The 24,160-nt window shown below is 66.5% G+C and overlaps 8 protein-coding genes across 8 annotated transcripts; 2 read left to right on the top strand and 6 right to left on the bottom strand.

Annotated features, from left to right (window-relative positions):
- Positions 1 to 340: 340 nt before the first annotated feature.
- Positions 341 to 1,441, top strand: EMIHUDRAFT_235775 (hypothetical protein; the record flags this gene model as incomplete). Its single annotated transcript, XM_005779812.1, has 1 exon — positions 341 to 1,441. The coding sequence occupies one exon, from the start codon at positions 341 to 343 to the stop codon at positions 1,439 to 1,441; it is 1,101 nt and encodes a 366-aa protein (XP_005779869.1).
- Positions 1,442 to 2,308: 867 nt separating this feature from the next.
- On the bottom strand, positions 2,309 to 3,594 carry EMIHUDRAFT_235773 (hypothetical protein; the record flags this gene model as incomplete). Its single annotated transcript, XM_005779811.1, has 2 exons — positions 2,309 to 3,148; positions 3,568 to 3,594. 2 exons carry the CDS (start codon positions 3,592 to 3,594, stop codon positions 2,309 to 2,311), a joined length of 867 nt encoding a protein of 288 aa, XP_005779868.1.
- Positions 3,595 to 8,524: 4,930 nt separating this feature from the next.
- Positions 8,525 to 9,997, bottom strand: EMIHUDRAFT_457163 (hypothetical protein). Its single transcript, XM_005779810.1, has 3 exons — positions 9,281 to 9,997; positions 8,978 to 9,169; positions 8,525 to 8,812 (listed from the first exon to the last, which is right to left on the bottom strand). The coding sequence occupies exons 1-3, from the start codon at positions 9,815 to 9,817 to the stop codon at positions 8,690 to 8,692; spliced, it is 852 nt and encodes a 283-aa protein (XP_005779867.1). The 5' UTR covers positions 9,818 to 9,997; the 3' UTR covers positions 8,525 to 8,689.
- Positions 9,998 to 10,742: 745 nt separating this feature from the next.
- On the bottom strand, positions 10,743 to 11,099 carry EMIHUDRAFT_235770 (hypothetical protein; the record flags this gene model as incomplete). The annotated part of the gene is made up of 1 exon (XM_005779809.1): positions 10,743 to 11,099. The coding sequence occupies one exon, from the start codon at positions 11,097 to 11,099 to the stop codon at positions 10,743 to 10,745; it is 357 nt and encodes a 118-aa protein (XP_005779866.1).
- A 941-nt stretch (positions 11,100 to 12,040) lies between these two features.
- EMIHUDRAFT_235769 (hypothetical protein) lies at positions 12,041 to 12,984 on the top strand (the record flags this gene model as incomplete). Its single annotated transcript, XM_005779808.1, has 2 exons — positions 12,041 to 12,637; positions 12,886 to 12,984. The coding sequence occupies 2 exons, from the start codon at positions 12,041 to 12,043 to the stop codon at positions 12,982 to 12,984; spliced, it is 696 nt and encodes a 231-aa protein (XP_005779865.1).
- Positions 12,939 to 16,181, bottom strand: EMIHUDRAFT_457162 (hypothetical protein). Its single transcript, XM_005779807.1, has 4 exons — positions 16,148 to 16,181; positions 15,631 to 15,894; positions 13,914 to 15,542; positions 12,939 to 13,846 (listed from the first exon to the last, which is right to left on the bottom strand). Exons 2-4 carry the CDS (start codon positions 15,883 to 15,885, stop codon positions 13,625 to 13,627), a joined length of 2,106 nt encoding a protein of 701 aa, XP_005779864.1. The 5' UTR covers positions 15,886 to 15,894; positions 16,148 to 16,181; the 3' UTR covers positions 12,939 to 13,624.
- A 6,257-nt stretch (positions 16,182 to 22,438) lies between these two features.
- On the bottom strand, positions 22,439 to 23,135 carry EMIHUDRAFT_235766 (hypothetical protein; the record flags this gene model as incomplete). Its single annotated transcript, XM_005779806.1, has 3 exons — positions 22,439 to 22,468; positions 22,590 to 22,779; positions 23,035 to 23,135. 3 exons carry the CDS (start codon positions 23,133 to 23,135, stop codon positions 22,439 to 22,441), a joined length of 321 nt encoding a protein of 106 aa, XP_005779863.1.
- A 404-nt stretch (positions 23,136 to 23,539) lies between these two features.
- On the bottom strand, positions 23,540 to 24,160 carry EMIHUDRAFT_366599 (hypothetical protein). The gene has a single exon (XM_005779805.1). It carries the CDS (start codon positions 24,132 to 24,134, stop codon positions 23,634 to 23,636), a length of 501 nt encoding a protein of 166 aa, XP_005779862.1. The 5' UTR covers positions 24,135 to 24,160; the 3' UTR covers positions 23,540 to 23,633.

The following is a 24,160-nucleotide window of genomic DNA, read 5'->3' as shown; positions in this document are numbered from 1 at the left end:
GCCCACCATCGCCCTCGTCTTGCCATCCGCCCGCCCCCGCGCGCCGCACTCCTCCTAGCCCTCCCTTACTTCCCCAAGGCCAAGCAAGGGGGCGGGGGCGGGCTCCGGGCTCGCCGCCGGCCCCGCCTCCCCCCCGCCCCGCTCCGCACTAGGTATGTTTCGCAGCAGTCCGTCTCTTCCCTCGCACGGTCCACAGCGATCAATCGAAAGGCCCCCGTGATCCGTAAAAATCGAACCCGGGGATTTTAAAAATCGGCGCCGCGGGGACGGGCGCACGGCCCTCCCTCGCCCGTCTGCACGGCGGCCGTCGCGCGCTCGCCCGGGCAGCCGCTACGCGCATATGCTCGCCCTGCTGGGCCCGAGCATTGTCGAGGGCTACGGCGGACGGCTTGCGGCAGAAAAGTGCCCCACCGTGTCGGAGGTCCTCTCCTCGGAGGAGGAGCTGCGTTGGAGCATCTGGAACGACACAGCCTGCAGCCGGTGTCAGCTGCCCAGGCCGTGCGGGACCGACTACCCGTGCTGTGTTATAAGGAGAGGCGAGGCCGACAGGCGAAAGACCGCGTACACCCGCATGACCTGCAACCGCCACATCAACTCCAAGATGGTCATCCCAAAGGACGGCCCCGTCCGGGACAGGATGCTCCGGTTCTGCAGAGACTACCTGCGTTTGCCGCTCAGCATGCCGGATTGCGAGGGCCGCCCGGAGCGCGTGCCGCGCATCTTGCACTCGGTCTCCGCCGGTACGCCCGACTTCACACAGCGAGGGGTCTCCCTCTCCAACCCGAGCTTCCGCTTTCACCACCTCAATGACTCCGAGGCGCACGAGTACATTCGCAAGCGCCTCGGCAGGCGGCCCGCAAACGCGTATCGGTGCCTGAGTGCGCCGGCGTGGCGCGCAGACCTCTTCCGCTTCTGCGCCCTCTACGCCGAGGGCGGTGTGTACCTGGACGCCGACATCGTGCCGCTCCATCCCCTGCCGACACTGTACTCGCCCTGCAGCGGCTTTACCCTCGGCCACGACCAGCCGCAGGGCTTCGACCCCGCCCGCATGGGTACGCCGGTTCCCGGGATGCAGATGAAGATGCTCGCTTCAGTCCCAGGCTCGCCGATCGCCAAATGCATGATCGATCACATCGTGGCGAATGTGAGGAGACGCAGCGTAGACCATTCAAAGATCACAGCTGGCGCGCTGCTGCTCTCCGGACCGGGACTGCTGCACCGATGCTACGAAGAGAACCGCCACGATGTGGCGATCACGTACATCGACACGCGTGACGCGATGTGGCCGATGACCGGGCTGCGCCGCGGCACCACCATCCTCGCGTACGAGAAGCCAAACCCAAGGCTGCACATGAAGGGTCCTCTGGCAGCCAGGGATGCGCAGGACTACACCGAGCTCTTCGAGTCGGACAACGTGTTCACGAAGCAGTGCGCGCTCTGACATTGGGGCGCGTGCTCGAATCCATAGGTAGGTAGACTAGAGGTGCAGTACACTCATTGCCGGGGGTATTGTCACGCACAGAGACATCAATCAGGGCTGTCTCGGCTGTCAGCTTGTGGTGCTGTCGTCGGCGCGCGGGGCGCGGCGCGTGCCAGGCTGTATATATCATGTATGTCCCGGCCAGCGTTCAGCACCAGCAGCCGTCAGGTCTGGCTCGGAGCTTTTGGTATCCTGGGGGGCATAGCACGCCTAGTCGCAGCTCGTTACGAAAGAAATGCATACGTATTCACGCTACCCGTACGGTACTCAGAGCGTGTAGACGAGAGAACAGACCCCGCCGCGCCGCAATACACGAAACCGGAGCGGGCGGGACTCAGGCCGAGCGTTTTTGATCTCTGGATCTGTGGGGGGCCGAGCCGCTTCGGGGTGGCGGGCGGGCGGGCGTTTTGAAAAACAGAAAACAGAAAACAAGAGGGGGCCCGGGGGCCCGGGACCCCACTGGGAGTAGAAAATACGCCCAAGGGGGCCCAAGGAGGCGGCGCGGGGAAGCAGCATCAGGTGAGAGCAGGAAGGATGGCGCTTAGGGTCGGCTTTGAACCGAAGGGTTTCCAGGTTTTAGATCAGTATTGGTGTCGGCACACATCCCCACATTGAGGTCAGCGGCGCGCAGTGCCTCTCTCGCAGGCTGATTTTGGCTGTTTTCGAGCTTGTTTTTGTTTTCAGTCTAGGGGGCCCGACCCCCTCAGAGGCGGCGGGCGGGCGCCCACAGATCCAGAGATCAAAAACGCTCGGCCTCACTCCTTCCCTCCAACAGTAATTTCTCTCGATCTCGCCAGCTTGGCGCTTCCGCTCCGCGCCTTGCTCGCCCTAGTAGTGCTGCACGTCGCCGTCGGCAAACTCCACGCGCACCCTCCGCTCCGCACCTTTCTCGCCCTCGTAGTACAGCACGTCGCCGTCGGCAGACTCCACGCGCACCATCCGCTCTTCCTCGCCCTCGTAGTGCAGCACGTTGCCATCGGCAAACTCCACGCGCACCCTCCGCTCCGCACCTTTCTCGCCCTCGTAGTACGACACGTCGCCGCCGGTAGACTCCACGCGCACCATTCGCTCCGCCCCTTGCTCGCCCTCGTAGTGCTGCACTTCGCCGTCGGCAAACTCTATGCGCACCGTCCGCTCCGCATCTCTTTCGCCCAGGTAGTGCTGCACGTCGCCGTCGGCAGACTCCACGCGCACCATTCGCTGCGCGCCTTCCTCGCCCTCGAAGTACAGCACGTTGCCGTCGGCAAACTCCGCGCGCACCATCCGCTCCGCACCTTTCTCGCCCTTGAAGTGATGCACCTGCCCGGTTTGCAAGTGACGCGCCCGAAGCTTCGCGCCGCTCTCCTCGCCGCGTCGCAACGCCCACACCTCGTCGTGACGCTCGTCCGCTGCCCCCTCTACTGCCGAGATGCAGAGCGCCGGGCTCACCCTCGCAAGCCATGGGAAGTGGCCAGCGCTGGCTTGGCGGTCGGCGGCGTATCTGCGGAGGGTGTCCTCGCTGAGCGTCACCACGCCGAAGGTACCGACGAGACGCTGGCTGAGCAGCAGCCGCATCGCCACGGCGAAGAGAGGGTCCTTGAAGCGCGCCAGGCCGCTGCGTAGGGCGAGGAGGCCGAGGCGCGGCGAAGCGAGGCTGAAGGCGGCGCAGTCGGAGAAGTCGTCGACGCCCTCGAGGATGCGGAGGTGCAGCTCCGGCGGCAGCTCGCCCAGCCAGTACGTGGGCGGGGCGTCGTCGTCGGGGTCTCCGCAAGGCGCCGCTGCCGCGGCCCTCGCTGCTGAAACTGCGTTTGCTGCTGCCCTCGCCGCTGCGAGCGCTCTCTCCGCCTCCGCCGCGCGGCCTGCCGCCGCCGCTGCCGCGGCCCTCGCTGCTGAAACTACGTTCTCTGCTGCCCTTGCCGCTGCAAGCGCTCTCTCCGCCTCCGCCTCCGCCGTAGCGTCGGCCGCCGCCCGCAGCTCCTCCAGTGACGGCATGGGCGATTCCGCCTCGCCCTCAAGCTCCAGCTAACGGCGGCGCGTAAGAAAAGAATTTCGCGGGCGGGTTTTCTTTCTTTCTTCAAAATTCTTTCTTTGTTTGTTTCTCACAGCACATGGCGGAGATCTCGCGACGGTGCCATGCTCGGCGCATGAGCGGCGAGGGTGCCACGACGCAGTGACGGGAGTCCTAGTTCTCTGTCCCACGTCGACGAGCCGCTGCGGCGAGGACTACTCGAGTAGGGCGAGGAGCCGCTGAAGCGCTGTTGGAGGAGGATTGCTGTGGGGGAGGAGGGGAGTACGAGCCAAGCTGGCGAGATCGAGAGAAATTACTGTTGGTGAGAAGTGAGTCCCGCCCGCTCCGGTTTCGTGTAGCATGTGGACCCCAGACCTGGGCTCCGGTCCGCCTAGCATGTGCCCCCCCCCCCCCCCCCCTAGCATGTGGTGAAGGTGCTGGGGGGGGGCGGGACCCCCCCCTAGCATGTGGTGAAGGTGCTGGGGGGGGGTCGGACCCCCCCCCTAGCATGTGGTGTGGAGAGAAGGGCGCCCCCCTCCCTGGAAGCGATGTCCGCCTGCTCTCACGCCGCGCCTCGCTCTAGTTACGCGACATGATGAGAAAGGATTGGTGTGTGTGCGCGGGCCCGAGTACGTGTGAATCGGAGACGCGCGTGAGTGGCATCCCGGATCTCCCAGAAGACGGTGCGTTGGGAGAGAGAGAGAGATAGTTTTGTTTTGTGTTTGCTGTTTGCGTTGGTACCGAGCAGCAGGGCGAGGTAAGCATGCATCTAGCTCGCGGACCGAACCAGGGCTGTTGCGTCGGAGCACGTAGAGGGTCGGACTGCTTTTTTGGCGCGCGGAATTAGTGCACCTAAAGTCGTTTTTTCGGTATTAAGTGCAAAATTCTTTTTCACGTCGCCCCAAAGATGGCGCTCTCGCGCCACCGCGCACACCGAGCCACATGGACACGTCCGCCTCCCACTCCGATCTCGCAGACCATTGCCCCGAGGAGACCGCGTCCCTCCTGCGGGCTCGTTTCGCCGCTTTGCACGTTGCAGAAGCCGAGAGCTCGCGGCACGCGAGCGAGCGGTGGCGGCGCGAATCTGAGGTGCTCGGACACCAGATCAATGCGATGGAGGAAACCATCGGGCTGCTCGAGCGAGAGATGAAGCTTGCCCAAGGGCAGCTCGCCAAGGCCGAGCGATTCGAAGCGGCTGCCAAGGCGGCAGGCGGCGGCGGCGGCAGCGGCGGCGGCAGCGGCGGCGGCAGCGGCGGCGGCGGCGGCGGCGGCTCAGCCGACATCGAGCTGCTGCTCGGCCAGCTGGAGGACAAGCTTCTGCGGACGCAGCATGATCTGGAGGATGCGCGCCGCGCCCACTACTTCCCCGCCGCCAGCGGCTTCTCCCTGCGCTTCTCGTACAACGACACCTACGTCGGCTTCAAGGCACGGCTGCCTCTCTTTCCTCCCCCGCTCCTCCCGCCGCCACCCGCGCGTGCACGCGGCTCCGTGTGAATAGGAGCTGCTCCTCGAGCACCTCTCAGGGGTCCTGCGCATCAGCGTCGCCGCCGGCACCTCCGCGCACGGCCACGCGCAGGTGCCCTCTTTGCGAGTGACGTGGGAAGGCGGCGCGGGCTGCGGAGGCTCGGGCCCGCTACTGTAGATGCGGTACCGTCAAATCTGCCAGACGCGCGCGCACGAAGGCACCACCACGTCGCAAGGTCGAGGCTGCAGGCGCTGCCCCCTGCGCTCTTCACCGCCCCTCTCCTCCGCCTCCCGCAGGCTCTGGCGGCGCTCTCCGCTTCCTCGGCGAGGGCGTCTCTGTGGTGAACCGGCGCGACCTCTTTGGCATCTCGCTCGCGCCAAACATCTCCTTCACGCGCATCGACCTCTCCGCGCGCTTCAAGGCCGTCCTGCCCCTCGTCTACCTGCCGAAGCGGCGCAGCTGGAAGCTCGAGTCGGGCTTCAAGATCGAGCTGCTGCAGTTCAAGAGGGAGGCCTCCTCGTCGGCCGGCGCCGAGTCGGAGTACGCGCCGGAGAAGCTGCTGCGGCTGCTGATGCAGGCGGTGATCGAGGGGATGACGCGGCACCTGCTCATGGGACAGCTCGGCCCGCACCTCGGCGCCTACCTCAAGGCCGCGCGGCACGGCGCCGAGGTCGTCGTCGACGTGTCCGTGCGCGGCATCCCCGTCCGCACCTTCGACGCGAACCTCAGCGGCGGAGGCGAGGCGGCGGCGGACGCGGCGCGGCTGCTCGGCATCTCGAGGGCGCAGGTGGAGCAGCTGGTGGCGGTGCAGCGGCTGGTGCGCCTCGACTCGCTGCCCTCGCTCGACGCCCTCGCGCCCTCGCTGGGCGCCGCCTTCACGCCCGCCGCCTTCACGCCCGAGCTGGTGACTCGCGCGCTGCGCACGCCGCTCGCCGCCTCCACCGGCGCGGCCCCCGTCTCGCCGACCTCGCACTCCTCGGCGGCCGCCGCGGCGGGCACGTCGCCCCTCCCCTTCCGCTCGCTCGCGGAGGTGCTCCGCTACTTCAACGGCGCCCGCCGGGCCGAGCCGCTCCGGTCGGAGATTGTGGCGCTGTGGCAAGAGGCGCTGTACGCCCTGCAGAGCGAGGAGCAGCCCGCGGACGTCGAGCTGCTGCTCGAGCGCATCGAGGCGCTGCAGCGTAAGCCCGCGCAGGTCGTGCTGCGCTGCCTCCGCCTCGAGATCGAGCTCGAGCCGGAGAAGCTCCTCGGCGCGATCGCCGACGCCATCGCCGCGCAGCTCGCGTCCAACTCCGCCGGGCACGGCTCGGCGTCGGCCGCCCTCGACACTTTCCGCGCCGAGGCGCGCTCCTACCTGGCCTCGCTCCGCACGAACATGCACCGCGTCTCCGTCTCCGTCTCGGGCGCCTTGCGCGGCGGCGGCGACGGCACGCTCTCGCTCTCCGTGCCGCGCGCCCTGTACGAGGGCACTGCCAGCATCTCCCGCCTCCTCTCGCCGCCGCGCGCACGCCCCTTCGCGCTGCTCTCGTCGATGCGCGCCGACGGCCGGCTAGAGGTCGTGCTCTCCCTGCTCGAGCGCCTCTCGACGAGCGGCGGCAGCACGGGCGACGGCACCGAGGAGCGAGGTGGGGCCACACCGTCCTTCGCATCCCCGTCACAATCCCCGACGCACGCGCCGACGGCTCCGGCGGCGGCGGGGGCGGAGCCGGCGGGCGGGGACGGGGTGCGGGGGCTCGCGTCGCGAGGCCTCGAGGTGCTCCGCACGCTAATCACAAAGGCGACCGGCTCGCTGCTGGTTGGCTCGAATGAGGTTTTGCGGGCGTGCCTGCTGCCCCAGGTCGCCCTGGACGGCGCGGGGAGACCCCCTCCTGCGCCATCGCTGCCACCGCTCCCCTCCTCGGCTGCGAATGTGTCCGGGGAGGCGGTGGAGGCGGACGATAGCCTCTCAGGCGGGGGCGGCACCGGCGCCGCGCTCTCGCGCGGCGGCGGCGGCTTGGGCGACGCTGGCGGCGGGGCCGGCGCAGGCGACGCCAGCATCTCTGACCTCGCTCATCGCGCCGAGGAGCGCGGCGGCGCGGCGCTCGCCCCCGCCAGCCTCGCCCCAGGCTCGAAGAGCCCGCCCCCGAGCGCGGCCGGCGACGCCGCGCTTCGGCGACAACCCGTCTCGAGGCGCCGTCAGATGAGGACGGTGGAGGTGTACGAGAACGAGCGCCGGCTGACGGTGCTGCGAAAGTACTCGGCGGACGACCTCTTCCCGCTCGACTACTCGCACTACTCCGACGAGTACGGCACGCAGCGCTGGTCCTCCCTCGAGGAGGTGCCCCTGCCCGACGGGGACGGGTGGCGGTGGGCCTCCCCATTCCGCGTCGACTACGACGGCGGCAACAAGAACGACGAGGGCTGGCAGTTTGGAATACACTTCAACACCGGCTGGCTGAGCGCCTCGAACGCCCTCACCCACGTCCGCCGCCGACGGTGGATTCGCGACGCGGAGTACGCCCCGCCGCTCCCGCCGCCTCCGCCGCCGCCCCCTCCCCTTCCGGCGGCGGCGGCGGCGGCGGGCGCAGCACGCGCTTCGCCCGTCCCCGCCGCTTGCGCGCCGGAGGGTGGGGCGGCGGGTGGCGCGGACGGCCGCAGCGTTGAGCCGCGGCGCGAGGGCGGAGATCGGGGAGGGGGCGGGACACGCTCCAGCGGCGGCGAGGGTGGCCTTGGCCGCAGCGAACACCACGGGGAGCTCAACGGCGAGGGGGCGCTGGCGCTGCTGCAGCTGAGTATCGCAGACGGCGCACGGCTGCGGCTCAGTGTCGAGGGGGTCGAGATGTCCGGCCGCCCCCTCCTGCTCGCGGAGCAGGTGGCGGCGGTGCTCCTCGATCAGAACCTGGCTGTGTACACGTGGTACCGCGAGCCGCTGATGATTGCGCTGGACCGGATAAGCAGGCACCTGCACTCGCCCAAGCTTCAGATCCAGCACTCCCTCCTCCTGAACGCGGCCTCCACGGGCGAGCCGGGCTCCTTCACCATCCACATGGCGGGCGCAGACGACTGCGAGGACGAGTCAGCAGGGGCGGCGGCGGCGGCGGCGGTGGCGGCGGTGGCGGCGGTGGCGGAGGATGAGGCGGCCGCGGCGGCCGAGGTGGCGCCGGAGCCTGGCGGCATTGGCGTGCTTGTGTTTCGCAACGAGATCAACCTGATGGACTTTGTGACCGACATGCACGACATCTACACGGCGTTTGCGACCAACATCACCGCCCAGTCGAGCTACGCCGTCCGGCCGGGCGAGTCCGCCACGGGCAAGGGGGGACGGGCGGACAGGAGGAGCAGCGGGAGGGACTGAGCTGCTCACCGGCACGCACGCACGCCCGCGGCGTGGCAGGGTCGTGAGCCTGAGTGATTCTTGTCGTGGGGGGGCAGGGTGGTCGTCGTGCTGCAAGCGCACATCCCCGCGCCGGCGCGCGATCCTCGCGATCCCACGCTCGCTCGGAGCTCCGGCGAGAGAGCTTGCAGCTTCATATTTTTTGCGCCCTCTTCCTGTTGCTCTTGCTGTTCCTCGTGTCGTCGTGTTTTTCGTTTTCTGTGTCTGTGGTAGTCTGAGAGTGGTACAAGCCAGGTACGTGGTGTTCAAACATAGTAGTAGGCGACACAATTCTAAGATCTGACTCCTATGTCCACGTGTTCTCAAAGACCACAAAAGCGACCCACGATCACCACGCCCGTGAAGCTAGTGGCCCTCGCGGGTTGGCCAAGCGCGTCAGTTTGGCGCTCAGTCGTAGGCTGGTGGGTGGCGCGCCGCTGCTTCCCGGACGGCCTGCCTGTACTCCTCGAGGTTTGCCATCTCGGAGGGCGGCAGCGCGAAGAGGCCGCACGTGTTGGAGTACGGCTTGAGCTGCTCTGCACTCGTCGCGAGCGGCGGCGGGGCGTCGGCGCCGCCGGGGGGCGGCGGCGCGCGCGCATTGTACGGGGTGAGGGCGGCGAGCCCCGGCTCAAAGTCGGCGTTCGTCGCCGAGGCGAGGTACGTGTACGAGGCCCGGCTGCCCGGCTCGGCCGCCACCGCCGCCAGCTTTGCGAAACAGCCCCCGTGGGCCTCGAGGACCGCCTGCGCGGCGCATGAGTCCCAGCGCGAGACGCCGCGGTCCTGGATGTAGCAGGACGCCTCGCCCTCGAGCAGCAGCAGCGCCTTGTTGCCCGCGCCGCCCGCCCGCACCAGCCCGCCGCCCAGCCGCTCCCCGAGTGACATCACAAACTCGCTCAGCCTCCCGTTGCTGCACACGAGGCGCCGGCCTCCGCCCCCGCCCGCCGGCGTGTGCGTGCGCGGCGCGCCGCCGCCGCCGCCGCCGAGCGAGCTGCGCGCCACCCCCTCCGCCGCGCAGCCAAGCGCGAAGGTCGGCGGCGAGGTGAGCGGCCGGTAGACGATGCCGGCGTGCGCGGCGCCTGTGGGGGTGGCGAAGCCGATGCAGATGGTGCACTGCTCGCCCTTGCGCGACGCAAACTCGCGCGTCCCGTCGATCGGGTCGATGAAGGGCGTGAGGTCGGCGAACGCCCCTCCGGCCAGCTGGCCGGAGAGCGCATCCACCCGGTCGCGGGTGCGAAGGACGAGCGCCTCGAGCTCGGCGGGCGCGATGAGCTCGCCGGCGCGGAAGGGCGGCCGGTCGACGCTGATCTCGCTCTCGTCCTCCTCGCCCACGATGCTGGCGACGTGGGGCGCGAGCAACCGCCGGAGCAGCGCCTGCACGAGGCCGTCGGCGAGCGTGAAGACCGACTTGTCCTGCTTGAGGGTGGCCGCGCTGCCGTCGGCCGAGACGAGGCCGTAGATTGCGGCCACAAGCTCGGAGAGCTCGCCGCACGCCTCTGCACAAGTCGAGAGCAGCACCGCGCTCGAGCCTTCACTCATCACAGCGGTGGCGAGCCGAGGCGCGTGCAGCGGCGCGGCGTGCGCGGCCCGGGCGAGGGGCGTGTGCAGGCGGCGGGCGGAGGCGGCGGTGGGCGCGCGGAGGGCGGCGGCCGCGATGGCGAGCGTGCAGGCGGCGAGGAGAGCGGCCGTTGCAGGACGAGGTTGGCCCTCACGGTATTTACGCCCCTGCGGGGTGCGGCGGGTACCTCGTGCATGAATCTCCCGCGATGTGTCGCGGACAAACCCAAGTAGACGCCCCTTGGGCGGGTATCGCATCTTACTTACACAAGAGGAACTATGACACATCGCTAGTCATGTACAATCATGGCAGAACCGAGGGCGGGCGATTTTCTTTTTTCTTTTTAAGAAAGCAAGAAAGAAATAACTGACGTTGTTTTCTCCGGCGAGGGGGTGGCTGTACTCTTCGCTGAGCCCCACGGCCACGGAGCTGGCCTTGCCATACCGTGAGAGAGAGATTTTTAGCAATACCATACCGTCCGCCTTGCGAGCGTGCTCACGCACGATAGCGATAGGGTGCCCACAGGGCCAAAAAAAGAAAGTAAAAAAGAAATGGGCCGAGCAACCCGATCGCAGCACTTCGTGTTGGAGAGTCGAGATATTGAGATTGTGACTAGGAGGGTAGGGACGCTGGGGATTCTCTCAAAGGTATACCCTTGGAATATACATGGCCGGATCCACGGCTGCCCCCCCCTCGCCGCCGCTCCTTCTCCTTGTCTCCTCTTCTCACGGACCACAGGGGCTGCACAACAGAAGCACACAAACACCCCCTGCCCCTGCATGGCGTGGCACAGGCGCGTCCTCATCCCCTCCTCCGCTTCCCCTTCCACCCGTTCAGAAATCCGTTCCAGGATGGCGCTGACCACCTCCTCAGCCACCTTCGTAGCCGCCGGTCCGTCTTCCGGCTTCACGTGGAACAGTGTGCGAAACTTACCGCCGCACCCATCGGACAGGCGGCTAGCGTGGGGAAGCGCTCCGTCCCGAGCGACTCGAGAGGAATCCCCACCGCTTGCCAGTGGCGTGTCACCTGTATCGCCCGCTGCTTGGCCACCCGAGCCACCATCCTCAGGGCGCCTCCCTCCATCCCGAGCAGCGCCCCCGCCATCTCTGCCTCCGCCATTCCCACCAGTCGCAGGAATCGGGGGAGGGCGGCCCGAACCGCTCCGTCGGGGACGGCCTCCTCCGGAGCCTCTCCCGCAAGTTCATGTAGCACTTGCAGCGTTGCTGCCGCGTCGTTCGCCTCCTCCCCGCCCCCCACGGCCATGTCTGACAGAGGTAGGAATGACAGGGAGTCGGGCTGCCAGCGCACCACCCTCCATGGTGCCATGAAGTCCACCGCCCCGCAACACGTCTGCGCAGTCCACGCCAGCGTCCGCCGGACCCCGCCCCCATACCACGTAGGGGCCCACCTGGTCGGTGCGCCGGCGCCCCTAAAATTCTTTTCTCCGGCGCGGCACCTGTTGGGCGCTGAAAGAGGAACCTATCGCTGGAGTGTGGATGCGGGCGGAGCGTGGAGGCGCGGGCTGGGACGACTGGGAGCAGGAGGACCAGCAGTGGGCGGGCCAGGGAGCGCGGCGGCCCGCGGGCCCGCCGCCTGCAGGCCCACCACCCGCTCGTCCAACACCACCATCTCGCCCAGCACAGCCGTTCCAGTACCAGCCCGCTGCACCGCAGCCGGCGGCGCCCGGTGCCCCCGTGCAGCACCCGTACGCGCCGCAGCCACGGGGTCCGGCGCCTCAGCCGCCGCGGCAGCCGCCGCCGCGGCCGCCGCAGGGGTACCAGCCCGGCGGCGCTCACCAGTCGCCCGCCGCAGCCTCGCCGATGCCCCCTCGGCCCAACATCTTTGTGCCGCGCAAGGTCTCCACGGAGGAGCCGCCCGCGACGTCGCTCTCGGCCTCGACAGGCATGATGCAGCCGCAGCAGCCGTCAGCCACGACCGGGATGATGCAGCCGCCGCCGCAGCAGCCGCCGCCGCCGCCGCCGCAGCAGCAGCAGCAGCAGCCTAGCTCGGCAGCCGGGCTATTCGGCGCCCTGGGCGGAAGCTTCTTGGGCGGCGGCGGCGGCGGCGGCGGCGGCGGCGGCGGCGGCGGCGCGGGCGGCGCGGGCGGCGCGGCGGCGGCATTGGCATCGGCGGGCGTTGCCGCGGCCCTGGGTAGCGGCGGCACGGGCAGCGGCGGCGGCGGCGTCGAGGATTTGGCGGCGTCTATGGCGATGAACTACGCGGGGCAGGCGCAGGGGCAGCTCAATCGGTACACCGGCTCCACGCTCGCCACGCTCCGCTACTACTTTGCCGTCAACCAGCTCTACGTCTTGCGCAAGTTGCGCGTCATCGCGCTGCCGTTTCGTCACAAGGAGTGGGACCGGAGGCTCGGAGAGGACGGCGCGCCGCTCCCGCCCAAGGCGGACGTCAACGCGCCCGACCTCTACCTGCCGCTCATGGCGTACGTCACGTACATCCTCGCCTACGGCTTCACGCTCGGCGCCGAGGGCAAGTTCACCTCGCCGGATGTGCTCGGCGCAGCTGGCTCCTCGGGGCTGGGCGTGCTCGTCCTCGAGACGGCGATGCTCAAGTTCGGCCTCTACCTGCGCGGCGCCGCGGTGCCGGTGCTCGACTCGGTCGCGCTGAGCGGGTACAAGTTCCTCGGCGCCGTCGTCACACTCGCCGCCTCGCGCTTGTGCGGCTCGTACGGCCACTGGAGCGCGCTGCTCATCTGCACCCTCCTGCTTGGCACCTTTGTCGTCAAGATGCTGCGAGCCTTTGCTCGGCCCGCCGGCTTCACGCCCGGCTTCCTCACCCAGGGGGTCGGCTCGCCAACCGGCAAGGCAACCCCCCCCCCCCCCCCAAAAATCGGCGCACACACACACACACACACACACACACACGCGCACACACACACACACACACACACACACACACACACACACACACACACACACACACACACACACACACACACACGCACACACACACACACACACACACACACTCCACCACCACCACCACTCCCCCTCCCCAGCGCACGCCAAAACCCCCCACGCCCACGCGCCAGGGACGAACTGCGAGGCAAGACTATCTGCTCTGGGGGGTGGGCGCGCTCCAGTTCCCGTGGCTCTGGTACCTCTGCCGCATCCCCTCGAGCCAGCCCTAGCCCGGTCCTCGCCCACGCCGGTCGCCGAGACGGCCGGCGACCGGGACTGGAGAGATGTGGTGCGACGTCCTGCGGTGAATGTCTGGCGAGAGAGCGAGAGAAGAGAGAGAGAGCTTGAGAGGCGTCAGTGGGGACCGGCACCGCGGTTGCTCCTGGCGCATTCTCTATGTGAGAGATTGAGATGGTCGTGGCGGTGACGAGAGGAGCTCAGAGCAGGGCCTCGTCGCTCGTGCGTGGGGCGAGGGGCGCGGCGGCGCGGGGGACGACGGTCGACGCCGCGTCGCGCGTGCGAAGCGCTAGTGGTAGTGCGAGGAGACAGGAGTAAGGTGTGCGGTTCTCGACACTCGCGCGCGCTCGTGCGCTTGCGTCAGTACTAGAGAACGCAACCGGCACAATCACACACACAGACGAGACCGACAAAAAAGCGTGCAGGGAAACACGCGCAGAATTCAGGTTTCAGCGCGGTTCGACGACGTACGGGGCTTAGAGGCTATCTAGATGCGAGACGTGGAGCGCCTCGTCCTTGTGCGACAGAGAACCAGCCCGGGCACTCGCTTCATCATCAACACATCAGCCAAGCGGCGGCCCATCGGTGGACGAGCTCGAAGCCGGGATCATGCGGGCGCCGGAGCACCGCAAGTCAGGCGGTCGCGGGCACGGCCCTGGCCGCCTCGTGCACGAGAGTGGGCTCGGCGGCCGCCTGGTCGAGGAGGACGACGCGCCCCTCCTCCCAGCCGGGCTGCTCGCGGAGCATGTCGACCACCGCCGCGCTCCCCCAGAACGCGTGGCCGACGACCTCGCCCTGCAGCCCGTGAGCGAGCGTGGGCGCGACGCGGCCGGCGCCGCCCTCCGGGCCGGTGACCTGCGGCGACAGGGCGATAGTGAAGTGCGGTCGAGGGGCAGCCGCGCCGGCCTTGGGGCGGGGGCGCCTCCAGCGCGTGCGCGCGGTCGAGCAGCAAGTTGTGCACGGCGGCGCAGCGGCGGATCACGCGGCGGCCGAGCAGCAGCGGGAAACGCCAGCGGGGCGCGCCGTCCGCCGCGCCGTCGAGCACTGGGTGCCACTCGGTGAGCTCGAGGCCGCAAGGCATGCGCGTGAGCATCACGCGGCCGCCGGCGCACGGCGTGACCACGACGCAGCGGACGCGCGCCACGGAGCCGTCCGCCGCGAGAAGCGCGTCGCCCGGCCCGACCGCGTCGATCGGCACGCGGCAGGGGGCGCCGTCGGCGCCGAGGGCGGTGACGAGGGTCTCCGGCGCGAAGCAGCCGCCGCCGCGCATGAACTCGGCCGGGAGAACTGGGGCCGGCGCGCACGGCGCGCTGCCGCCGACGGCGACGGGCACGCCGAGCGCGGCGGGCGCGCCCGGCTGCACGAGCAGCGACGGCTCCGGCGCCTTCATGGTCGCGAAGGCGGTCTCCGCCTCGTTGGACTGCTCCTCGAAGACGCCCTCTTGCCCGTCGGCGTCCTTGCCAAAGTGCTGTAGCGCCTGGTCGCGGAAGTTGGAGCGGCGCTCGGCGAGGAGCATGAGCCGGAAGGTACGGAAGTAGTGCGCGCCCCAGATGGAGTAGACGCTCGAGTCGCCCGGCTCGGGCGGCTTCAAGGCGAGGACCGCCTCCTGCTGGAGCGTCGCGACGAGCGCCTCGACGTCGGGCTCGGCCTTTGCGATCGAGCGCTCGCAGGCCTCGAGGAGGTTGGTCAGCGGCGTCGCTTGCGGCGAGGGGATCCCGGCCGGGGAGCGCACGACAATCTCGCCGAGCGCGTCCACCGTCTTCAGCCGCAGCAGCTGCGCGGCGACGCGCCGCGCCTGCTCCTCGTTGGCGGCGACGGCGTCCGCCGACGAGGCCGACGCCACCGTCGTGCCCGAGACGTGCAGCGAGACGGTGATGGCGGGGGAGCCGCGGACGAGCGGGAGCAGCACGTGGCGGGGCTGGTCGTAGCCGATCCAGCCGAGCGCAACCTGGGCCGCCTCGCCCTCGGCCGGGTCGGCCGCGCCGTAGCCGGGGAGCGGGCCGGCGAGCGCGCTCCGCGGCGAGACGACGAGCGTCGCGTGCGACGCGACGACGCCGTCCTTGGTCGGGAGGCGCGCGGTGCAGCGCAGCGCGGCGAGGAGGTTCACCATGAAGGGCCCGACCGAGCCGGGGTCGGGCATGTGCAGGAACTGGTCCGACATGCCCGCCAGCAGCTCCGAGTCGAGCTTGCAGCCGAGGCCGATGGAGGTGAGCGTGATCCGGCCGGCGACGCCGGCGCGCTTCTCCGCCGCCTTGGAGAGCGTGCGGACGAGCGGCTTGTACCCGTTCTTGCCGCGCGCGGGGTTCCACTGCGCCGACGGCATCCCGTCGGTCGTGATGATGATGTTGAGCGCGTACTGGCTGAGCGTCCCCGCCGCGATGGGGACGCGCGAGAAGGCGTCGTAGGCGTTCGTGAGCCCCGCCATCAGGTTGGTGGACCGCTCGGGCTTCATCGACGCGATCGCCTCCATGGCCTTCTCCTTGCCCGCGCTGTCGCACCGCGTCCAGTCGAGCAGCGTGGTGGCGCCGTCCGAGTAGGTGATGATGCACACCTGAGGGCGGCGGGCGCGTCGGCGCAACAGGAGGCGCGGCGCGGCCGGGCGGTGGAGTCCGGGAGACGACGGGGGCGGGGGCGCGCACGAGGTCGTCGTCCTCGAGCGACGTGACAAACGTGTTGGTCGAGTGCTTGGCGATGTCGAGCTGCGACCAGCCGTGGTTGACCTTGTCGCCGTCCTCCTGCTGCACCTCCGCCGCGGCGTTCATGGAGCCGCTCACGTCGATCGAGAAGAGGTACGCGCCCTTGGTCGCCTCAAAGGCAAATGTCTTGGTCTGGGGCGGCACGATGCGGACCATCGTCAGGTCGTCGCCGCCGCGGATCAGCTCCATTGACGTCATCCCACCTTCCTGCGCGCGGCGCGGCGAGGAGGGCGCCGCTGAGGAGAGCGCGCCGAGCGCGCGCCTCGGGGTCTGGGTGGAGAGGGAAACACACAGTCGCTGTGTCGCAGGGAGACGCTCTCTGAGCGCGCGCGGCGGAGACGCCGTATGCGCAGGCGCGGCCGAAGCAGCGAGGTCGCCGCTCCGCGCGCGGCACGGGGCAAGTGCGTGAAGAGCGCGCGAGTGGTGTGTGCGCGGCGGTGCGCTGGAAGAAGGCGGCGGCCTCTCTTCGGCGGCGCTGTGGTCAGCACAAATAACGCGATCGCTCAATATTAGCTCCGAGAGGTTTGGTCGGTGTGGAGCGGAGCCCGTATTGTACGAGTAGGCCTGTCGATCGCGACGGCCTTGGTTCCCACCTCCCGGCCACCTGCAGCCCGCTCGCAGGTAGCCATCCGATAAGCCATTCACAGCGACAGCTGTGACGGCGCCTCACGTGCTCGGCTTTCACAAAGTCGATCGCCGATCTCCTTGCTCGCGAGCGATGCACGCTGCCCCGCTGCGTTTGCTCGCTCGCTCACACTGCACGATTCGCCCCTCCCGCCACACCCTGCGAACCGTAGGTGGTTGGGCAGGCCCCTTCGGGGCCTAGCATGCATAGCCGGCGCGCTGCCTGCAGCCGGCCCACGCCGCGAAGAGCCCGATCGCCCGCGCCCCAGCCCCGCCAGCCCGCGCGACCTCGTTGCCTCAGCGATCTGCCGAATTGCGAGCACGATGCGATCTCACCATGTGACTGATACATGGTTAGAGGCGCTAGCCTCCGCTGCGGATGGCGTGTGCGACACGACTGCGCCCGTGGCGGGTGGCAGTACGTGTGACACCATGGGACTGATACATGTTACATGTACATGTTGTGTGTAACACCATGTGAGTGATACATGGGCCAGCGGCGTCTGCCACCGCTGCCGAGCGGCAAGTCCAATACACGGCTGTGTGCCCGTTGCGGGTGTAAAAGCGTGTGACACCGTGTGTATGATGCACGGTCTAACTGCGTTAGCCACCGCTGCCGAGCGGCAAGTGCGACACACCCGGCCCGTTGCGGGCGGCGGCTGAGAGCCATTGCGCGCACAGCTCGACTTGTGCCGCTGCATGGCTATAGCGAGATGCCAATCTCTCGCTCAAGAGATGAGACAATCTCCCTGCCGAGCTCGTTCACACCGCGTGTTCACAGCTCGACTTGTGCCGCTGCATGGCACTATAGCGAGATGCTAATCTCTCGCTCAAGAGATGAGACAATCTCCCCGCCGAGCTCGTGCACACCGCGTGTTCACAGCTCGACTTGTGCCGCTGCATGGCACTATAGCGAGATGCTAATCTCTCGCTCAAGAGATGAGACAATCTCCCCGCCGAGCTCGTTCACACCGCGTGTTCACAGCTCGACTTGTGCCGCTGCATGGCACTATAGCGAGATGCTAATCTCTCGCTCAAGAGATGAGACAATCTCCCCGCCGAGCTCGTTCACACCGCGTGTTCACAGCTCGACTTGTGCCGCTGCATGGCACTATAGCGAGATGCTAATCTCTCGCTCAGTCAAGAGGTGAGACAATCTCCCTGCCGAGCTCGTTCACACCGCGTGTTCACAGCTCGACTTGTGCCGTTGCATGGCACTATAGCGAGATGCTAATCTCTCGCTCAGTCAAGAGATGAGACAATCTCCCCGCCGAGCTCGTTCACACCGCGTGTTCACAGCTCGACTTGTGCCGCTGCATGGCACTATAGCGAGATGCTAATCTCTCGCTCAAGAGATGAGACAATCTCCCCGCCGAGCTCGTTCACACCGCGTGTTCACAGCTCGACTTGTGCCGTTGCATGGCACTATAGCGAGATGCTAATCTCTCGCTCAGTCAAGAGATGAGACAATCTCCCTGCCGAGCTCGTTCACACCGCGTGTTCACAGCTCGACTTGTGCCGCTGCATGGCACTATAGCGAGATGCTAATCTCTCGCTCAGTCAAGAGATGAGACAATCTCCCCGCCGAGCTCGTTCACACCGCGTGTTCACAGCTCGACTTGTGCCGCTGCATGGCACTATAGCGAGATGCTAATCTCTCGCTCAAGAGATGAGACAATCTCCCCGCCGAGCTCGTTCACACCGCGTGTTCACAGCTCGACTTGTGCCGTTGCATGGCACTATAGCGAGATGCTAATCTCTCGCTCAAGAGATGAGACAATCTCCCTGCCGAGCTCGTTCACACCGCGTGTTCACAGCTCGACTTGTGCCGCTGCATGGCACTATAGCGAGATGCTAATCTCTCGCTCAAGAGATGAGACAATCTCCCTGCCGAGCTCGTTCACACCGCGTGTTCACAGCTCGACTTGTGCCGCTGCATGGCACTATAGCGAGATGCTAATCTCTCGCTCAGTCAAGAGATGAGACAATCTCCCCGCCGAGCTCGTTCACACCGCGTGTTCACAGCTCGACTTGTGCCGCTGCATGGCACTATAGCGAGATGCTAATCTCTCGCTCAAGAGATGAGACAATCTCCCTGCCGAGCTCGTTCACACCGCGTGTTCACAGCTCGACTTGTGCCGCTGCATGGCACTATAGCGAGATGCTAATCTCTCGCTCAGTCAAGAGATGAGACAATCTCCCTGCCGAGCTCGTTCACACCGCGTGTTCACAGCTCGACTTGTGCCGCTGCATGGCACTATAGCGAGATGCTAATCTCTCGCTCAGTCAAGAGATGAGACAATCTCCCCGCCGAGCTCGTTCACACCGCGTGTTCACAGCTCGACTTGTGCCGCTGCATGGCACTATAGCGAGATGCTAATCTCTCGCTCAAGAGATGAGACAATCTCCCCGCCGAGCTCGTTCACACCGCGTGCTCACAGCTCGACTTGTGCCGCTGCATGGCACTATAGCGAGATGCCAATCTCTCGCTCAATAAATTAAGCAATCACCCTGCCGAGCTCGTTCACACCGCGTGTTCACAGCTCGACTTGTGCCGCTGCATGGCACTATAGCGAGATGCTTATCTCTCGCTCAAGAGATGAGACAATCTCCCCGCCGAGCTCGTTCACACCGCGGGTTCACAGCTCTCGGCTTGTGCCGCCGCATGGCACTATAGCGAGATCGCAATCTCTCGGGAAGAGATGAGACGACCTCCCTGCCGAGCTAGTTCACACCGCGTGTTCACAGCTCGACTTGTGCCGCTGCATGGCACTGTAGCGAGATGACAATCTCTCGCTCAAGAGATGAGACAATCTCTCTGCTGAGCTCGTTCACACCGCGTGTTCACAGCTCGACTTGTGCCGCAGCATGGCACCATAGCGAGATCACAATCTCTCGCTCAAGAGATGAGGCATAATCTCTATGCCGAGCTCGCCACATGCGATCGATACGTGGCGAGGCCCATTGCGAGCGCTAGCGCGAGATCACAATCTTGTTGACTATCGCGAGATCACAATCTCGCTCAAGAGATGGGACAATCTCTCTGCCGAGCTCGCCATGTGATCGATACATGGCAAGGCCCATGCGAGCGCTAGCGCGAGATCACAATCTCGTTCACTATCGCGAGATCACAATCTCGCTCAAGAGATGAGACAATCTCGCTGCCGAGCTCATTCACACCGCGTGTTCACAGCTCGACTTGTGCCGCTGCATGGCACGATGGCGAGATCGCAATGTCGCTCAAGAGATGAGACAATCGCCCTGCCGAGCTCGCTCAACCGCGTGCGTTCACAGCTGCCTCAGCGAGATGCGCTCACTCAGCGAGCCTGCACGCCGCCCGTAGCTCACACGAAACGCTAGTAGGCGGGTGGCGTCGTGGAGCACGTGGAGGGCTTGGCTGCCCCTCCCGTGAGTCACGGCGTCGGGTGGTCTCGCAGGGACCACCACCCCGCCACCCCGGGGCGGCGTGCGAACGGTACTCCAGCAGGTCAAGCGTGAGGCGACCCGCCAATACGCTTGGCCAGCTCGGAGCGACGACGACCGCTCGCACGCTGCGACACCTCCCGGGGATAAGGCATAGGAGCGCTTCTACGAAGCAATCTGTCGCCTCCAGGCCACTCTGCGGTAGCACACACACGTGCGTGAACACGATGCGCACCCGAATGCACCACTCCTATCCTTCCGGGCGGAAAGTGGTGCGGTGTGCGTGAACACGATGCGCACGTTAGCACAGCAACCGTAGCTAACAGACAGCGACAATTGCGTAGCGACTAGACAGCAGCTTGAGGGCCCAACTTCAGAATCGTGCTTTGAGTTGGGTTGTTTCGTGTTGGGTTGGGTTGTTGGCCCGGGTTGGGTTGGTCCGGCGTGAGTTGGGTCGTCGGCGCGAATGGTGAGGTCTCGACCGCCGCCGCTCACGCCAGCGGACGGCCACCATCGGTGTTTTTGGCTTCGCCACCGTCCAAGGCGTGCGCCATGCGCTCGCCGGCATCGAGCGAGCAACGTGATCGACCGAGCGGCTTGCTGTGTGGACGCCTTCTTGTGACTCTCGTCGAGAGCGTTTTGCGTCCCGGCGGGTGGGAGAATATGTGTCGTCTGATGTGTCACTGTGTGCGTCACATCGGTCTTGATAACAAGCACGGTCGATCCGTCGAAGCGATGCACTCGTTCCTATCACGCTGGAAGGCTGGCACGGAGCTCTGTGCCGGCACACAGCAAGAGCCGTGCGGCAAGAGAAGAGCTCGATGGGGAGCGAGAACCGTCAGAGGTGCTCACCCAGGTTTCGGAAGTCCGCCTTGATGCGGTCAGTTCCCCCCAGGTTTGACCGCGCAGCTCGCAAGACTCGTCGAGCACTCGCAGCCTTTCTGCGCCTCTGACTCTGCAAGCTATGCGGGAAGAGCAGTTTATCCGCAATATATCGACGAGTTCGAGAGAGCCACAGGCTTTCGCTCGGGAGGGATTGAGTGCATCGCGACGGACTTCAGGTTACACCTGAAAATCTGACGGTTCTCGCTCCCCATCGAGCTCTTCTCTTGCCGCACGGCTCTTCTGTGTGCCGGCGCAGAGCTCCATGCAAGCCTTCCAGCGTGATAGGAACGAGTGTATCGCTTTGACGGATCGACCGTGCTTGTTATCCACATCGATGTGACGCACACAGTGACACATCAACGACACACATTCTCCCACCCGCCGGGACGCAAAACGCTCTCGACGAGAGCCACAAGAAGGCGACCACACAGCAAGCCGCTCGGTCGATCACGTTGCTCGCTCGATGCCGGCGAGCGCATGGCGCACGCTTTGGACGGTGGCGAAGCCAAAAACACCGATGGTGGCCGTCCGCTGGCGTGAGCGGCGGCGGTCGAGACCTCACCATTCGCGCCGACGACCCAACCTCACGGACCAACCCAACCCGGGCCAACAACCCAACCCAACCCAAAAAGCACGATTCTGAAGTTGGGCCCTCAGCTTCAATAGCAACAGCAGTAGCGAGAGCAACAGCAGCAGCAGCAGCAGCAGACGAGAGCTACCCTTCGCTTGCATTCGAGTACACTAGTGACTCGCACTAGTTCGCTCCCTAGGACGAGCGACTCGCGCACGCCAGGGAGAACAATACGAGTGGGGGGGCTGATCCGCGCCGCCAGCACAGCCCCTGTGGCTTCGACGGGCGCCTCCCAGGGTGCTCCAGGCGACCGACTCGAGCGGCATGCGGCTTCGGACAGGCCTCGGCCCGGCTCCTGGCGGATCGCTGAAGCGTCTCGGCGGCTCTCTCTCGGTTGCGCGGTTGCGCGGTTGACGCTTTTTTGGCGCTCACGGCGGGCGGCGAGGCTGGCCTTGAGGTCGCAGCGAGCCGTCCAGACGTCTCACGGTGGCGTCGCGCATATCACTCGTGGCGTCGGTCGCCTTGGAGGCGGCAGAGACGTCCAGAGGCGGCGCATTTTTATGGGCACGCCCGGCAGCGCTGCGGGTGAGCGCGCCGCAGGCTGAAGACCTCCCTTGGCGCGGCGCGAGCGGCGCGCACCGCGGCACGAGGGCGCGCGGCGCTGCCGCCGCGATCAGTCGTCACGGCTTGCGCCCGGGCCGGCCGCGCGGTTGGCGTGGCAGCGACCACAGCACATGGTTCGGAGCTTCGGGCGGGCTTCTCGGTATCTTCGGTTGCCGCTGCACGGCGCGCGTGTCCGACCCAGTGAGTCCTACCGGTGAAGTGTGTGATGTCCAGCCGCGCGGTGTTGCAGACTACGTCGCGTGATGTGCTTGTGCGTCGGTAGTCATCGCAACTCGCACTGTGTCCGCACTGCCGGTGCTGGCTGGGTCCGTCGCAGCGCACGCACTCTCCCTGTGGGTCGAGTCGTGGTGTATGCGCGAGTCGTGGTGTGCGAGGATTATTTGACTAACACTCTGATTAATACCCAGCGCGGCGTCTCGCCCTCCCCTCTCGCTCGCGGCACCGAGCGAGTCAAACACACCACATCTCTCTCTCGCGCACGCGCACACACGTCACACCGACCGTCGACCGACCCCATGTGCCGTGCACAGCCAGCGCTCCCACCGTGTGGTGCGGCTCAGTCCACAGGCGCAGACTGATCCGTCGTGCGCCCCATGTGCGTACGCGCGCAAGCACATGAAATTCTTAAAACCAGTAGGACTCTACCAGCAGTACCTGTGGATGATCATAACGTGGTGACAAAGACCGTCATGGGAGCGCGGGTGCGGCAGCAGGCGGGGGTGCCACACGGAGCGCACCACGAGAGGATCATGCGGGGAGAGGCGGGGAGAGAGACCCCGGGCGCCGCCACGAGGAGCGAACTCAGGGGCTGCCTCGTCTGTAAGGCCGCGAGGGACGCGGCGAGGAGGGCGGCACTAAAGCGAGACCCGCTGTGTCCGATCGTGCGGAAAGCCGCACAGCAATGGACCGAGGAAGATGAGAACCCGCCTAGAGCGACGATGGCGCACTCGCTAAGCGGCGCCTGCCTGGGGAATAGGGAGCAGGCCAGATGGTTCCTCAGAGTAGCGCGAGCGCAAACGGGGACGGCGATCAGCAAAGTAGCCCAGGCGGCACCCGACTCCAAGGATACGCTGAAGACGCTGAGGATGGCGCATGTCGCTGCGCTGAAGGGCTCACGCTATAGGGTGCTGGATGAGGACGGGTACGATGCACTAGCACCAGCCGTCGGGGGGGTGTTGCCGGCGCTGGTAGATGATCTCTCGGAGAAGAGTCGGAGGGACCTTGGCGCCGGGGTCACGAGGAACTTGCAAGTCGTGGCCGAGGCGGCGACGGGAGCGGTGCAGAGGTGGATCCAGCTCAATGATGAGGCTACGGCGCGCATAATGAAGAGGGAGGAACAACATCGAGTGGCTGAGGAAGCTCTTCACTGGGTGGAAGGAGGCCCGGCCGGCCTTGAGGGAGTCGCGGAGGAGGAGGGATAACGCAGGCAACGCAGGGACGGGCCAACAGCCAGTGGGACGAACGAGGGCCGCGACGAGGCCGCGGTCGTGTGGCCACCGCGGAGGCGGGCAGGCTGGTGGTCATGAAGGGGTACACACGTCTCGCCGCGCTGACTAGGATCGGGGGGGCACTGAGGTGGTGGGGTGGCAGTGCTCTCTCGTTCTTCCCGGCTGGGGCACGAGATCCGGGCTAGATCCGGCTTTTGCGTTTTCGGTTTTGGCCAACCGCTGCACGCGCGCGGCGGGCGCGGGGTGGGCCAACGCCACGGAGTTGGCCTCCCTTTTTAGTCTCCCCCTCGCCTCAAACGATCTATAAACTAGCTAGAACTACCACATCTAGTGCACCGGGCGCTGAGTCGGAACGGCACACGCACACCGACTCAGGTCTTGCGCAGGGCCATCGCAACACAGAAGCCGATGGCTATAGCGAGAGGAATGGCGAGATTCGCTGCTGCTGTGATGAACGCGGTGTAGAAGTACATTGCGGAGCACTCGTCACTGGGCAGCTCTCCCACTCTGGGCGCAGTGATAGCCACGCCCCAGACGGCCATAGCGATGGAGAGCAGGCCGAGCGCGCTCACGCATTTCGTCGGCAAGTTCTTTTGCTGCTTGCTTGGCTCAAAGGGCACCTTGAACACGAAAGCCAGGAACGACTTTACGACTTGGACGAGGCCAAAGGTGATCATGAACGCGGAGAACGAGCGCATGATGGCGTCGCAGTCTGTCTGCGTGACACTGAGAACGCCAAAGACTGGCATCACGAGCGCTGCAATGGCCAGGACGAGCATGAGCGCACGGTCCTGGGCGGGCATCTCGTAGGGCTCGCCAGATCTGCCCTTTTCGAGGGCCTCTGGGCTGGGTGTCAGCGCCTCCTCGTCCATCGCGGCCGGCTACCGATCGGCCAAGC

This window comes from Emiliania huxleyi, assembly GCF_000372725.1.
Source record: "Emiliania huxleyi CCMP1516 unplaced genomic scaffold EMIHUscaffold_225, whole genome shotgun sequence".
In the NCBI taxonomy this organism is placed as follows: Eukaryota; Haptophyta; order Isochrysidales; family Noelaerhabdaceae; genus Emiliania; species Emiliania huxleyi.
The sequence above is the reverse complement of the archived record's forward strand: the minus strand, read 5'-3'. Positions and strand labels throughout refer to the sequence as shown.

Bases quoted from the DNA above. Each gene is read 5' to 3' on its own strand.
- EMIHUDRAFT_366599 (XM_005779805.1), bottom strand. From the start codon at position 24,134: ATGGACGAGGAGGCGCTGACACCCAGCCCAGAGGCCCTCGAAAAGGGC.
- EMIHUDRAFT_457162 (XM_005779807.1), bottom strand. From the start codon at position 15,885: ATGACGTCAATGGAGCTGATCCGCGGCGGCGACGACCTGACGATGGTC. The intron at 15,543-15,630 runs GTGCGCGCCCCC...CGCCGCCCTCAG, and splicing joins CGCTCGAGGACGACGACCTC to GTGTGCATCATCACCTACTC. The intron at 13,847-13,913 runs GCGCCCCCGCCC...CTGTCGCCGCAG, and splicing joins ACCGCGCGCACGCGCTGGAG to GTCACCGGCCCGGAGGGCGG.
- EMIHUDRAFT_457163 (XM_005779810.1), bottom strand. From the start codon at position 9,817: ATGAGTGAAGGCTCGAGCGCGGTGCTGCTCTCGACTTGTGCAGAGGCG. The intron at 9,170-9,280 runs GTGGCGCGCAGC...AGGCTGAGCGAG, and splicing joins TTGGCTGCGCGGCGGAGGGG to TTTGTGATGTCACTCGGGGA. The intron at 8,813-8,977 runs GTGGCGGCCGAG...AGTGCAGAGCAG, and splicing joins GTTTCGCAAAGCTGGCGGCG to CTCAAGCCGTACTCCAACAC.